At 45.0% G+C, this 15353-nt stretch overlaps 1 protein-coding gene across 1 annotated transcript in view; it reads left to right on the top strand.

Moving 5' to 3' along the window:
• The window catches only part of si:ch211-202p1.5 (uncharacterized protein LOC103909337 homolog), a 31542-nt gene extending 19762 nt beyond the window's left edge, over positions 1-11780 (top strand). Inside the window, exons 3-4 of the mRNA XM_041975649.1 lie at positions 8478-8597; positions 8707-11780. Of these exons, the coding sequence (XP_041831583.1) occupies positions 8478-8597; positions 8707-8809 (223 nt within the window). The 3' untranslated portion in view covers positions 8810-11780. The remainder of the gene's footprint in view (positions 1-8477; positions 8598-8706) is intronic.
• Positions 11781-15353: the final 3573 nt, after the last annotated feature.

The raw sequence follows: 15353 nt of genomic DNA, 5'->3' as shown, positions 1-15353 counted from the left end.
AGGAATACAGACGTCATGGAACTTTGTGACTCAGGTGCAAACTTTATTTCCACAAAAGTTCGAAAGTTTTCTCAAATTCAACAAAAAATTAAACTCCAAAGAAATAATTTTCTTCCTTTTTAAAATAGAAAGAAATGAAGAATCTGCTGCAGCAATACACTCAGTAAAAGTTGTTCTAACTTCCAGAATATCCAGTAACATTGTTTTGGAAGCTTCTCCAACCAGCAAATTAACTGGTGACAGGTGAGGGTGTCAGGGTTGGGTATAAAAGGAGCATCCACCAAAAGTTTAATTTTTCTGAGCAGAAATGGGTTGTGGTGCACCTTTTTGGTTCAAACTCCTTTAGAGAATCATTAGTGAGTACAACAAATATTTTTCAATGACAGATTGTAAAGAACTTTGGTCTTTCAGCTTCTACAGAGCAGAATGTTGGAGAGAGAGACACTCAACACAGTCCATCACTGGATCGAGAACCAGAACCTGAAACTGGATTACACAAGGATGACGACATATATGTATATGATCTCTGTGCAGAACAAAGCTGAGTCAGATGGACAGAAAGATGTGAAAGAAAGAAAGTGGACAAGTGTCCTGAGGACAGATGAGTCTGTGGAAAAACCTGATGTCTGCTTCTACGTGCCAAAGATGAGGAAGAGCATTCAGGCTGTTATCAGAGAAAGATGTGAAGGTGTGGTCCTGTCTCCAGTCCACATCTGTCTCCTGTGGAAAGCAGAATCAGACGATGACGACCACGGACTGTTGATTAGCAGAACTCTTGGATTCAGCAGGAATGGACCAGTTCATTGATGAAACCCAATGGAAACACCACTATCCAACTTTTACGGAGTGTGATGCTGCAGCAGATTCTACATTTGTTTTATATCTTTTCTGTTTTATTTGCTGATGAGTCCTGGAAAACACATCGCAGCGGTCTTATGAAAGAGATACACAATCTGTGTCCATCATAACATTTTTATTTTTATACCCATCATATGCAGACATAAACCAATGCTACCCAAACATATTTACAGATTAAAAGCTGACATTTCAAATCTGTTCAGCAGAAAGAACTTTTTTTCTTTCACTAAAAACACACAAACACAGGATTCATCCACATTTGGAATAATCCTACACTCTTCTGTTCATATGCGGAAAAGTCGACTTTCAATCAAATTAAAACCTTTTTTTTTAACAGATTTATATCATCATTAGGAGTCTAAAAGATCTCAAGCTCAGAGCCCCAGACTTCGAGACAAACTAATCTGCTGTTGGTTTTTGTATTTTTATTGGATTGTTGAAAATAAAAATATCAAGTAACACTGAACTTAACCTTTGGAGGGAGGTCCTCCTGCTACCTGCTGCTGGACATGTGAAGATAACAAAAACCACAGAGTACTTTCTGAGTAAATGTTATTTTTGAGTCAGATTTTCACCCTCACAAGTGTTAAAATAAACAGAGAAGTGAGTGAGGAGTTTTGGTCTCCAATGAATGCCGTCAACCGTCCAAAACGGCTGAGATCCAAACTAAAGACAGGCTAATGGACAACAGCAAGCTTCCTCCGGGATCGAATTCAAACAAACAACTTATTTTACATCTGGACACATCAGCTTTTCAAAGAGATGACATAAAACACAGTTGTTTGGCAGACATGGTGGTAAATGTGCCAAAAGTTAACTGTTAAATAATGTTTAAATACTATGAGCCTGACTTTCCATGATCACTGTGTTTTTTCTGCATATTTCTGCACATTAACAAATTTTTCATCAGGAGCTACATGCGCATATTTTAAGGAGAAGCTGGAAGCGTTATGAAAGTTTTCCAAACTTTAATGGATTCTCTGCAGTAACAGCTGCGGACCACCAGAGGGCACTGTCACAGTAACACACCTGTCCTGAATAATTCCTGGATCTGCAGGACTAATTTTCACATATCCTAAAAGATTGATCTTCAGGAGCAAAGCTGTAAGTCAAGCAATCTGTAGAGATGTGGAAATAAATGTTTTCGGACACATCATCCACAGCTGGTGGTCTTTTGGGAGCATTTTTCTTCTGATGCACCACATATTTCCCTCATGAGCAGGATGAGGCCAAAAGAGTGAATTTTAGACTTTTTTTGACTATTAAGGCATCCTCCTGTGACTATGTAGCTCCAGGTGTTGGAGATAGAATCAGGTCGGAAAGTAAAGCAAAGTAAAACAAAATCTTTAGACTGTATTTGGAGTGAACGTCTGGACATTTCTCAGAAATAACTAAACAAGAAATAACTAAACCTTGTCCCCATTTACACTGTTTTCATGTGGCTTTTAAACTTTTCTCTTTTTTTTTCTTTTGTTACACCTACAAAAACAAACTGGTTAAAGTCTTTCTTATTTAAGGGTAGGTGCAGGTTTATCTGCAGGTGCAGGTTTAGGACAGGTGTGTCACAGCAACAAGAAGGGATGGAAATACACTGCATCCTACAGCAGGGATCCTCAGTCCTGGTCCTCGAGGGCCAGGGTCCTGCAGGTCACTGCAACACACCTAACTCTAATCAGTAGTTACATTGCAGACTTGTGCAGAGCTTCTGAGTCTAAATCAAGTGTGTTGCAGCAGGGAAATTTCTAAAACTTGCAGGCTATCAAGGACCAGGATTAAGGATCCCTGTCCTTGAGGCTTCTGATAATCACGACTCAGATAATCAGGTTAGTTTAGGTTTAGGTTTCTGTAAAGAAAAAGTGAGCTGGGAACTCACCACAGCATCCTCAGCGACGATGATCATGTACACCCAGATGTTGTGTTGCCATTGATCCGAGCTGGAGCTGATTCTGCTGCAGTCATTTAAAGTGACTGAATGCCAATTAAGCACCTTTCCATTGCACTCAATAGCCAGATGCTAACATATGCAAGCAGCATAGAACGTTTTTGTATTTACTTTGCATATTAAAATGAACCCTGCCTCTCCACACTCTTGGTTGCTCGGTTGACGCAGACATAACACCAGTAAACACTGGGGAAGTTGTGTTTTCTGACTGGAACAAATTAAATCTCTTGCTAGAAAGCTTGTGTCACATTTACAGTAACAAGCTGAGAGTGTGTAAGAGTTTTACTTCTGTCACGGAGGGATACGGTTGAGATGAGGATCGAAGCTGCGAGCTGAAAGTGCAGATTACAAACACCACAAAATAACCAACTTTGTAAAACTGATGGTAACTAGTTGTGTTCTATCACTAACCTAACACTGGTAGCATGCTATCCATCCATTCTTTGCCCAGTTTATTTAGTACAGGGTCGTCAGTCGTGGGTGAAGCCATTAGTGAATGTGCATGTGACATCACCGGGGCTTTGTCCTCTATGTTGGGGGAACCCAGTTACTGTTTCCATGGACACGTACAGGCTTCTCTTTAGTAAAATCTGTTAAAAACATGTTTTAAAACACAGTAGAGAGAATCGTCCCTACTGCGATCAGCTCACAGGAGAATATAAGAGCCGCCGCGATGCAGAAACAATAACTTACGACTCACAAGCTGCTGAACAATGAATGAAGTTCAGGTTTAGATGTTTCTACCTGCTTGAGTCTCAGACGTCAGTGTTTACCTGGTGTTTGGTGGAAGTTCCTACACCTGTCATAAATTTTATAAACTACTCAATATTTAATGTTCATGCAGCTATTTTACAACCAGATGGATGAAAACCTGCGAGTTTACAAACTATCGGCTACACCTACACCATCATACTCATCATTTATAAGTTCGTTAAGTCAAATAAATCAAATACATTATCTGTTCATTTCTGGTGAATAAATATATTCTGTGTGAAAGGAAAAGACAGATATCTAAATACACAACATTAAATAATTCATTTCATATATCTTTTCTAAGCAAAAGGAGTAAATACTGCAGGGAAGAGTCGGAAAGCTTGCTAGTCCATCCCAGGATGTTAGAAAGGAAAGCCTTAAAAAGTATGGCCACAATCTTCAGCAAATTTCTTCTGTTTGAGGGTCAAATTCATATCCTCATATTTATCATATTACCTGAATTACACGGACCGACCCAGATTTGTGGTACAAACACTCCACCAAACATTTGTCTCCAGAGGTTTAGACTTTATTAAAATTATATTTGAACATATTAGATTTCTGCCTGTAGATGTAATCGCAAACATATTCCTGTCAGCGAGTGATAAAGTATGTGCTGCAGGTTTTGGGTGTAGAAGTCTGGGTGTTGGTGGATAAAGAGTCGAACTTTTATCCCATTAAATTGAACTCTGTTTGCATCTGATCCCCCTTCTGATCTCCCTCTAAGCTCACAGCGCAGTAGCTGCCAGGCTGGAATATAAAAGCAGGGAAAATGTTGGCACTGAGTTGTTGGATTGTGTGATCTTGTCTGGCTTTAGGACAACTTATGACCGATAACTCGGTATAAACACGGCTCTGAATGGAGTTTGGTGCGGTGGAGCCGTAACTCATCGAGCTCCAGTTCAATAGTTCAGGTCATATAGATTTATTCATCCCTGTAACCCAAGAAAGGAGCTTACTAACCCTTTGACATTTCAGGAAAGTCAGAAAGAAAAACAATACAGAGGTCAACAAGCATTTGAGAGGGAAATGAATGATATAGCAGAAATGCGCAGACGGAGGAGGGTCGGGAGATGAAAGGGTCACATTTTATCACTGGTTTTGTTGTGGAAATGAGACCCAGATGTGCTGCCATTTAGATGAGATGAAAACAGAGAAACAAAGCCTCTCAGAGCTCTAATCACTGAAACTTATTAATCTACTCCTGATATGTTTAACTTTGAGAGAAATTATGCATTTTACAGACAATAGACCCTCATTGTTCCTCCATGAGCCACCACCTTATCGTGGTGGAGGAGTTTGTGTGTCCTGACGATCCTAGCAGCTATGTTGTCGGGGGCGTATGCCCCTGGTAGGGTCACCCATGGCAAACAGGTGTCTAGGGGAGGGACCAGACTAAGTGTGGCTCACAAAACCCTTATGATGATGAAAAAACAAGGACCAAGGTTTCCCTTGCCCGGACGTGGGTCACCGGGGCCCCCCTCTGGAGCCAGGCCTGGAGGTGGGGCACGGAGGCGAGCGCCTGGTGGCCGGGCCTTTGCCCATGGGGCCCGGTCGGGCTCAGCCCGAAAGGGAGACATGGGCCTCTCCTCCCGTGGGCTCACCACCTACGGGAGGGGCCATAGGGGTCGGGTGCATTGTGAGTTGGGCGGCTGCCAGAGGCGGGGACCCTGGCGGTCTGATCCTCGGCTGCAAAAGCTAGCTCTAGGGACGTGGAATGTCACCTCTCTGGCGGGTAAGGAGCCTGAGCTGGTGCGCGAGGTTGAGCGTATCCGGCTAGATATAGTTGGACTCACCTCGACGCATAGCTTGGGCTCTGGAACAACTGCCCTCGAGAGGGGCTGGACCCTCTTCCATTCTGGAGTTGCTCCCGGTGAGAGGCGCCGAGCAGGTGTAGGCCTGCTCATTGCCCCCCAACTTGGCGCCTGTACGTTGGGGTTTACCCCGGTGGACGAAAGGGTAGCCTCCCTCCGCCTTCGGGTGGGGGGACGGGTCCTGACTGTTGTTTGTGCCTATGCACCAAATAGCAGTTCAGAGTACCCACCCTTTTTGGAGTCCTTGGGGGGGGTGTTGGAGAGCACTCCTTCTGGGGACTCCCTCGTTCTGCTGGGGGACTTCAATGCTCACGTGGGCAATGACAGCGAGACCTGGAGGGGCGTGATTGGGAGGAACGGCCCCCCTGATCTGAATCCGAGTGGTGTTTTGTTGTTGGACTTCTGTGCTCGTCATGGATTGTCCATAACGAACACCTTGTTCAGACATAAGAGTGTCCACATGTGCACTTGGCACCAGGACACTCTAGGCCGCAGTTCGATGATCGACTTGTAGTCGTGTCGTCGGACTTGCGGCCGCATGTCCTGGACACTCGGGTGAAGAGAGGGGCGGAGCTGTCAACTGATCACCACCTGGTGGTGAGTTGGCTCAGATGGTGGGGGAGGATGCCGGTCAGGCCTGGCAGGCCCAAGCGTGTTGTGAGGGTCTGCTGGGAACGTCTGGCAGAGTCCCCTGTCAGAAGGAGTTTCAACTCCCATCTCCGGCAGAGCTTCAACCAAGTCCCGGGTGAGGCGGGGGACATTGAGTCTGAATGGGCTGTGTTCCGTGCCTCTATTGTCGAGGCGGCCAGCCGCAGCTGTGGCCGTAAGGTCGTCGGTGCCTGTCGTGGCGGTAACCCCCGAACTCGTTGGTGGACACCGACAGTAAGGGATGCCGTCAAGCTGAAGAAGGAGTCCTATCGGGCCTTTTTGGCCTGTGGGACTCCAGAGGCAGCTGATGGGTATCGGCGGGCTAAGCGGAGCGCGGCTTCGGCGGTCGCTAAGGCAAAGCTCGGGCGTGGGAGGAGTTTGGAGAGGCCATGGAGAATGACTTCCGGACGGCTTCGAGGAGATTCTGGTCCACCATCCGGCGGCTCAGGAGGGGAAAGCAGTGCTCCGTCAACACTGTGTACAGTGGGGATGGGGGGCTGCTGACCTCGACTCGAGACGTTGTGAGGCGGTGGAGGGAATACTTCGAAGACCTCCTCAATCCCACCAACACGTCTTCTGATGAGGAAGCAGAGTCTGGGGTAGCTGGTGCTGGCTCGCCTATCTCTGGGGCTGAGGTCGCTGAGGTGGTTAAAAATCTCCTTGGTGGCAAGGCCCCGGGGGTGGATGAGGTCCGCCCAGAGTTCCTTAAGGCTCTGGATTCCGTAGGGCTGTCTTGGTTGACACGCCTCTGCGGCATCGCGTGGACATCGGGGGCAGTCCCCCTGGACTGGCAGACTGGGGTGGTGGTACCCCTCTTCAAAAAGGGGGACCGGAGGGTGTGCTCCAACTACAGGGGGATCACACTCCTCAGCCTCCCCGGTAAGGTCTATTCAGGGGTGCTGCAGAGGAGGGTCCGTCGGATAGTCGAACCTCGAATTGAGGAGGAGCAGTGTGGTTTTCGTCCCGGTCGTGGAACAGTGGACCAGCTCTACACCCTCTTTGGGGTCCTCGAGGGGGCATGGGAGTTTGCCCAACCAATCTACATGTGTTTTGTGGATTTGGAGAAGGCATTTGACCGTGTTCCCCGGGGACTCCTGTGGGGGGTACTCCGGGAGTATGGAGTGCCGGACTCGCTTGTAAGAGCTGTCCGGTCCCTGTACGACCGGTGTCAGAGCTTGGTCCGCATTGCCGGCAGTAAATCAGAATCGTTTCCAGTGCGGGTTGGACTCCGCCAAGGCTGTCCTTTGTCACCGATTCTGTTCATAACTTTTATGGATAGAATTTCTAGGCGCAGCCGAGGTGTCGAGGGGATCCGGTTCGGTGGCCTCAGGATTGGGTCTCTGCTCTTTGCAGATGACGTGGTTCTGTTGGCTTCATCGGGACGTGATCTTCAGCTCGCACTGGAGCGATTCGGAGCCGAGTGTGAAGCGGCTGGGATGAGAATCAGCACCTCCAAATCCGAGACCATGGTCCTCAGCCGGAAAAGGGTGGAGTGCTCTCTCCGGGTCTGCGATGGGGTCCTGCCCCAAGTGGAGGAGTTTACATATCTCGGGGTCTTGTTCACGAGTGAGGGAAGGATGGAGCGAGAGATCGACAGGCGGATCGGTGCGGCGTCCGCAGTGATGCGGGCTCTGCATCGGTCTGTCGTGGTGAAGAGAGAGCTGAGCCGAAAGGCAAAGCTCTCGATTTACCGGTCGATCTACGTTCCTACCCTCACCTATGGTCATGAGCTGTGGGTAATGACCGAAAGAACGAGATCTCGAATACAAGCGGCCGAAATGAGTTTCCTCCGCAGGGTGGCCGGGCTCTCCCTTAGAGATAGGGTGAGAAGCTCGGTGATCCGGGAGGGGCTCAGAGTAGAGCCGCTTCTCCTCCACATCGAGAGGAGCCAGATGAGGTGGCTCGGGCATCTGGTTAGGATGCCTCCTGGACGCCTCCCTGGTGAGGTGTTCCGGGCACGTCCCACCGGAAGGAGGCCCCGGGGCAGACCCAGGACACGCTGGACAGACTACATCTCTCGGCTGGCCTGGGAACGCCTCGGGATCCCTTCGGATGAGCTGGTGAATGTGGCCGGGGAGAGGGAAGTCTGGGTTTCCCTGCTTAGGCAGCTGCCCCCGCGACCCGACTCCGGATAAGCGGAAGAGAATGGATGGATGGATGGATGGATAGACCCTCATTGTTATCCAGTCAGGCAGCTCCAGCTGTTAATTCAGCTGTAATCCGGCTGTTAATCTGGCTGTAATTCGGTGGTGGATCAACCTCTAACCTACCGTCAGCGTGGTAACATCGGCTCCACCTGGATCAGCAGCAGGATGACTCACTGCAGACTTTTTAAAACGAAAAAGACTCTGACTCATGTTGGAGGCTCAGAAACTTTATGGAGTATCAGCAGGTTACTGATGGACTGGTGGCGTTTCCATGGTGAGACGAAGCGTATGAACGTATGACTCTGTGTCCCGCAGCCACGTGGTGCCTTACGGCTTCGGCTCAGTGCGACTCCGGAGGGAGCTCCACCGCTGCCTCTGCACGAACTCCCAGGATGCCGAGTGTTTGAGCTTCTGCTCTGCCGACATGCAGCCACAGTGAGGATACACACACACACACACACACACACACACACACACACATGCATACACTTAAGTTTAAACACACCAGGCTGAAAATGCTGACATATCCTCTGTTTCTCCTTAGAGAGGAGAACACTGTTGTGAAAAAGAAGACTGACAAACTGAAGAGGTACAGAGCTGCATTCTGGGAAAAAAGGAGCAGACACGCCCTCAGAAGGCAGACCTGAGAGCGAGAGGGTGCACCAGTAACACCACGAACACCAGCTCTTCAGAACAGAGTCCTTAATGTATCAGAAATATCAAATATTGGACCTTTATGATTGTGCGGCTGCCTGTCGGCGGCTTGTGTGTTTATGTAAATGTGATGGCGGCGTGTTGGGAAGGCGCGTTGACCACTGACAAGTTTTTAATATTTTAATGTCTTCATCCACAGCAGCAGGAGCTCAGATGCTTCCAGAGTTCAATCTGTGACCTTTGTGTTGATCTCAGCTGATTTGCAGCTCTGAGGGACAAAAAAGTAAAGTTCCCCACCCGAGCAAGAAAAACATGGCACAGCTGGAGTCCGCTGAAAACCTCACATCTGCAAATCCTCTGAAGCTTCCAAGTTCTGCATGAAAACTTTTCGAAGTGAAGTGTGTTCTCATACGATTCAATCTGACTCCCGATCCGACAGACGAGAAGCAAAAATCCACCACAAAACTTAAAACAACCCTCTACGGTGAAACAAAAGGATCAAAATTCAGGCTGTTGAGGAACCAGTGGAGCTCATTTTTCTGCTGAAGCCTTTTTTTTTTATCTGAACAAGAACAAGCTGTTCAGCAGTCTAAATTTAGTCCCTGTTGCTGCACCGTAGCAGAATGCCACAGAGAGGAAAACAAAACTGACCTTTCAGAATAAAACAGCTGTATTCTAACTCAGGGGTGTCCAGCTCCGGTCCTCAAGGGCCACAATCCTGCAGGTTTTCGATGTTCCCCTGCTCCAAAAAGCCCTGACTCAAATTACTGAGTCATTGTAAAAAAACTTGACAGGCTGTTGGATCTATTTAATTTGAGTCAGTTGTGTTGAAGCAGGAAACATTGAAAACCTGCAGGATAGCGGCCCTCGAGGACCGACTTTGGACACCCTTGGTCTAACTTGAGATGGCTGAACGGTGGCGCCTGTCCAAGTTTCCAAAAGAAAGAAAACGTTGCCTTCAGGTACTTTAGAATTATATGATATTCTGTACAGCTTCATTTTGACATGCAGATGTCTTTTAAATTCTACTTTATTTTTTGCAATATTTCAAACTTTTTTAAGATTACAGCTTCATCTTAAATATACTGTAGACTAAAGGAGGTTTCAGTTTCAGTTCACGGTGCAGAATATTTGTGATAATTATGATAATTGGAAAAATCATAATTATTTCTTTGATAATTGTACCTAAATCAGGGGTGTCCAAAGTCAGCCCTCGAGGACCGCTGTCCTGCAGGTTTTCAATGTTTCCTGCTTCAGTACAAATTAAATAGATCCAGCAGCCTGTCAAGCTTTGCACAATGACTCAGTAATTTGAGTCAGGTGGTTTTGGAGCAGGGACACATCGAAAACCTGCAGGGTTATGGTCCTTGAGGACCGGAGTTGGGCACCCCTGACCTAGATAATCTGTAAATGACCTCCATAGTTGGAACAATGCTCTGCGGCTGTGACTTTTACACTGTCTGTTTATTTAGCTTTAAAGTGGTGTCACATTTGTAAGGAAAATATCATGATCTGTGGGATTTTGTTGGATTTACTGTTGCCTAAGTCGGAGGTCTGGTTTCCTGTTTTATTTTGTAGTTCATCCTCTTCTGTAGTACTTTCTGTTTTACTTCCTGTTCTCCACACACCTGGTGTCATATGCTGTTTTGCCTCACCTGTTCCTCATTTAGGTTGTTCTCCTCAGTGTATATTTACCACGTTGGTTTCTTCGGTTCATTGCCAGATCGTCATGTTGTCCCTGGAAGACTGTTTTAGTTTTCCAGCCCTCTCGCCATCAGTTATTATGAATAAACCTTTATTCCTGCACTTGTCTGATACAATCTGTACATGAACAAGAAGTTCCTTTAACAACCACAAAAAGCAGGAAATGAAGTGGCTGCTGCAGGACAGACCTCCTGCATTGTTCAGTAACATATTAAATTAATAACGCTGTCAAATGAATGCTCTTTTCATTAAAGAAACATCAGGAACCTAATGGAATATGAAATTAAACATAAAATATAAGTGCTGCGTATCCCACAAATGCATTTTCCTCATGAATGTGACTAAACTTAAAAGGAAAATAAACAAAATTTCCAAAGGTATTAGATCTATTGTCAAGAAGCATCGTTACAGTAAAGAAATAATCCAACAATCCTTACTTTTTCTGCAGAGTTCATATATATAAATATATACCTTTTCTTTCTGAATTTACATTATTTTTCTCCCTGAAATATCAGATTTGTTTCTCCCTGTTTGTGGTTTATTTTCTCCAAATGTAAAATGTGAATTTAGGGCTTTTTGTATTGACTGGCTGCTGTTTGGTGAACATGTGTACTCATACTAACTTTAGCTTAGCTTGTATTTGTTAAACAGAAGTATATCATGATTTAACCGTCTATTGGAATGAAGACACAGTTCGAGAGAAGCTGTAAAAGCGTCCGTACAGTCCGATCAGCCGTGATTAGATTTTGGTGATCATGATGAGAAATTAGACTTTTCGCTTGCAGTTGTCAAGTGAATGTGAATTTTTATAAATCTGTGTGTAAAGAAAGTCTGTTGTTGCTTTGCAGAAATGTTTTGTGTTTTCCCAGGAATGCATGTGACAACACCAGCTACCACGTTGCTGTCCATCTATATTTATACCTGTTCGCACCTTCACTTCTTCGTCCAGCATGTCTGTGAGAAATGATGCACACAGAGATGGGACCGTCAGAAAAAGTATTTATTTCCTGTTTAATCCTCTGCTGCACATATGAAGTATAACCAAAAGAAATATTTAAGTAGGTGAGCCTTTGTAACTATAATCCTTATCAGGATAACTCACTCTGGTGGTGGTTGTGAACTCTGAGAAGATCAAACTGACCATGAAAAGGTGGCATGATTTATAACAACCACTGTTGGTTTCTTCAACAGAACATGTGATGTCGCTTTGTATCCTCCACCTGAGTTAAGGTGGAAAAACTCTTCAAATCCAAAATAATAAAAGGATAGTTTAACATTTTGCAGAATCAGTTTGGTTTCTTTCACAGTGAAAAATCCAGAAGAGTCAGGTGTTGTTTTGTCCCATTTTTCCTGCTAGCATGTCTTCAGGTGTCCAACAGTTCGGGGTCGTGGTTGTTTCAAGGTCAGGACTGCAGGCAGACCAGTCCAGTACCCTCCTCTTCCTCAGCCATGCTGCAGCAATGTAGCAGAATCTGGATCATGTCTCGTTGAAAGATGCATGGACGTCCCTGAAGAAGATGAGGATGGAAAATCACTGGGAACTTTTCTGCATTAATGCTGCAGAACCCTGATCCAACCCACTTCAATTCAGCTTTATTTGTATAGTGCCAATTCACAACAAAGTCATCTCAGGGCACTTTACAGACAAAATCAGTTCAAGTCAGTTCATTGTGATTTAATCAGTGTTCATACATGTTTCCATGGTTTGTGGTCTATCTCTAAAGTTAGGAGAATGTTCTCAAAATCAGATCTTGAAATGATCAATCATGCTTTTATCTCATCTCGTATTGATTATTATACTTCTGTTTTCATGTGGTTCAATAAGGCGACTCTCAACAGACTTCAGCTGGTGCAGAACTATGCCGCTGGACTACTGAGAGGTACGCCCAGAACAGCCCATACCCCCCCTAATTTATCAAGACTTCACTGGCTTCTAGTCAAATTTTGTATTGACCTTAAAATTTTAGTTTTGACTTTCCAGGCGTTACATGGTCAGGCCCCCAGAATATTGCCGCCATGCTGTGTCCCTACTCCCCACAGGGTCACAGGAAAACCCTGATCCGACCCCTACCATCACAGAACCCTGATCTGACCCGGTACCATCACAGAACCCTTAACTGATCCTATAAAAGAACTCTGATCCGATCCCATACATCACAGAACCAGGCTTTTGAACTTGACAACAGTCTGAATGCTCCTCTTGCTCTTTGGCCCATTTTTTCCAACAAAGACCTGGAATACTGATTGGTCTGACCACAGTCCAGGTCTCCAGTGTGTGATGGTCCTTCCCAAATGCCTCAGAGTCCAGAAAAGTTGACGCTGCCTCTTGAACTCTGGACCAGGTTGACATGCATGTTTCTGCTCAGTAAAGTCTGAAGTGACATCTATGAATGTAACTGCAGAACTGATGAAGGTTTCCATGGTAATTCTTGCTCATGTGGGTCATGTGGTTCTGGATGCAGGTCCATCTGCGGGATCAGAGATCACCGTGTCCAGCTTAGACTTGCTTTCCACCAGATTGTATGAACAGTTTAATGATATTCTGGCTGTAGGAGGAAGATGTAAATTCCTTCCAATCGTTCTTTGAGAAACTTTTTTTTATGAAGCAAAACATGAAATAATTTGACTTCAGACTTTTATTTTTCCAACACCTTTCCAAACCATCCCAGCTGTTTCTGATTTGCAGAAATTAAAGACCGGTTAAAAAAATGTAAATTTAAGATAAAATGTCATGAAAATGAACAGAAACTGGATGAAAAAAATTCAGAACATCAGAACAGAGACAACATTAACTGATTAGAAACTGTTCAGGAAAGGAGTTTTAACATGGAGGTAACAGAATTATCCATCAGCTTATTTTCAATTCATTACCTGTGAAATGTATATTTTCACAATTTTTCTGACAAGTTTCCCTTCAGGAATAATAAATGTATTATTTAACTTTATCTTCCCTCTCAGCAGTTATCAGCCCGTACGTTCACCGTGACCCTTAGAGCACCATTCATCTCCTGCGTCACTGCAGGAAGTCATGAATCCTTTCTAATAAGAGCAGGAGGAGGTGGGGGCGTGGAGGTCGTACTGATGGATAGTCAACACAACTGCGTTACAGACCAGCCACCATCTTTAACTTTTCATTAAAACCGCAGACTGTCTGTGACCTCTGGCCTGCAGCCAGCTGATGGAAACACATTGGTACTGGAGAAAGATGCTTTTATATCTGCTCACCTTTATTCCCGTGCTTGGCTCTGCACTGCACCACGGCGGTCATCGTGCACGGTTTATGAACGTTATGAACGCTTATGAACAGTTCAGCATTAGAATTAATGATAAAAAAAAATGATCATAAAATGAGCTGTAACCTATTATTAAATGTTAACATGACACTGCATTATTGTTTGTATTTATTGTTTTGTCTGCTGCAGCATTCCCGTTGGTCACATTTTTATTTAAAGCCTTATTACTGAACTTTGTCAGGTTTGTCTTCATCCTGTCTCTTCTCTGTGCCCAATCCAGCCGGTAAAAGTCAGTCGGATGTTGACTCGGGTCCTCTCACTCTATTACTATCTTTCTCTCTTTTCCTTCCTTCCTCCGATAATGTCCTCTTAGTTTCTTTGCTCAGTCACCATTAGTGCGTGTTGTAAGCAGCCATTGTGTTGACTTCTGTTTGCTGGCATGTACTTGGTGCCATTAAGCAAAACTTAGATGTCTTGTAATGTTCCAGGCAGGGAAAAAAAGTTGTGAAATACAGTTTCAGCTTTGGGAGGCTGAAGGGCAGGAACGGCTCCAGTGCATGACGAATGTTATTGAGCCAACAAAACGAGTCAGAAGAACAGAGTTTCAGGGGCTGAAACTTGTGTAGTGTTGCTTTAACATCAGATCAGTTTGGATTTTTTCAGCTGGCAAATGCAGATAAACTGAAAACAATTGTACATTTCATTCTTCATCAATTCCCCAAAAGAACTTTTATCCTTTATTTTTGTTTTCTGAACAGAAACAAAAAAGTGTTGAATCAGGTGGAATAACGATAAAAAAGCAAAGTGAAGAAAAAAACCTGAAACCTGACCGATCGCCTGGGAGCTCAGAGGTCACACAGAAACACAAACATGGGCAACACAGAAACACAAACATGGACGCTGATGCCTCCTGAAAAATGTCTGTTCATTTAATCCTGCACCTCCCTGAAGCCTCGTCTCAGTGGGTTCATTAAAAGAATGAAAGCTGAACACGTCCATCAGCGTTCCACATTTCTGCAGCACAGACCTCCTGAGGCAGCGAAACGTCTTCAGCTTCATCCTCAGTAGTGATGTGCAGAGCAATACTGAAATATCGATACCTCCAATACCTGCCATTTATGTTCTAGAATCGATTTTCATGTTAAAATATCAATATTTTTGTAATTTGGGCATACAGAGAGAAGTAACTATACAATCAGGATCTGGTCTAAATTAAACCAAGTTGCAAGGAACTACATTTTTTTCTGCCTGTTATAGTCTTATGTGACTATACATGATCAGTACGCCAACTCGGAGTCATGTGTACAATCCAGGTACCATAATGTACCATCCAGGTACTATTAAGCCCTGTTTCCACCGATGGGTGCGGGTCAAGGCGGGGCAGGTCAGGAAATTTCCACACGCGAAAACTGGGAAGGATACCACGTAGGATCTGTTCGACTTTTGTGGGACCCTTCCGTTGGGGTGCCAATCTAACCGATCCAACCCAAAACAGTGGAGCTTGACACACTGCAATCCACTGATTGGTTGAAAAAAAAGCCACTTCCTGTGCAATCTGGCATAAAAATAAAGCAGAAATGGGTCCTTGTTTAGTGCAACA

Source organism: Melanotaenia boesemani, chromosome 22 (genome assembly GCF_017639745.1).
Source record: "Melanotaenia boesemani isolate fMelBoe1 chromosome 22, fMelBoe1.pri, whole genome shotgun sequence".
NCBI lineage: Eukaryota > Metazoa > Chordata > Actinopteri > Atheriniformes > Melanotaeniidae > Melanotaenia > Melanotaenia boesemani.
Note: the sequence above shows the minus strand (reverse complement) of the source record. Positions and strands in the feature narration are given on the sequence as shown.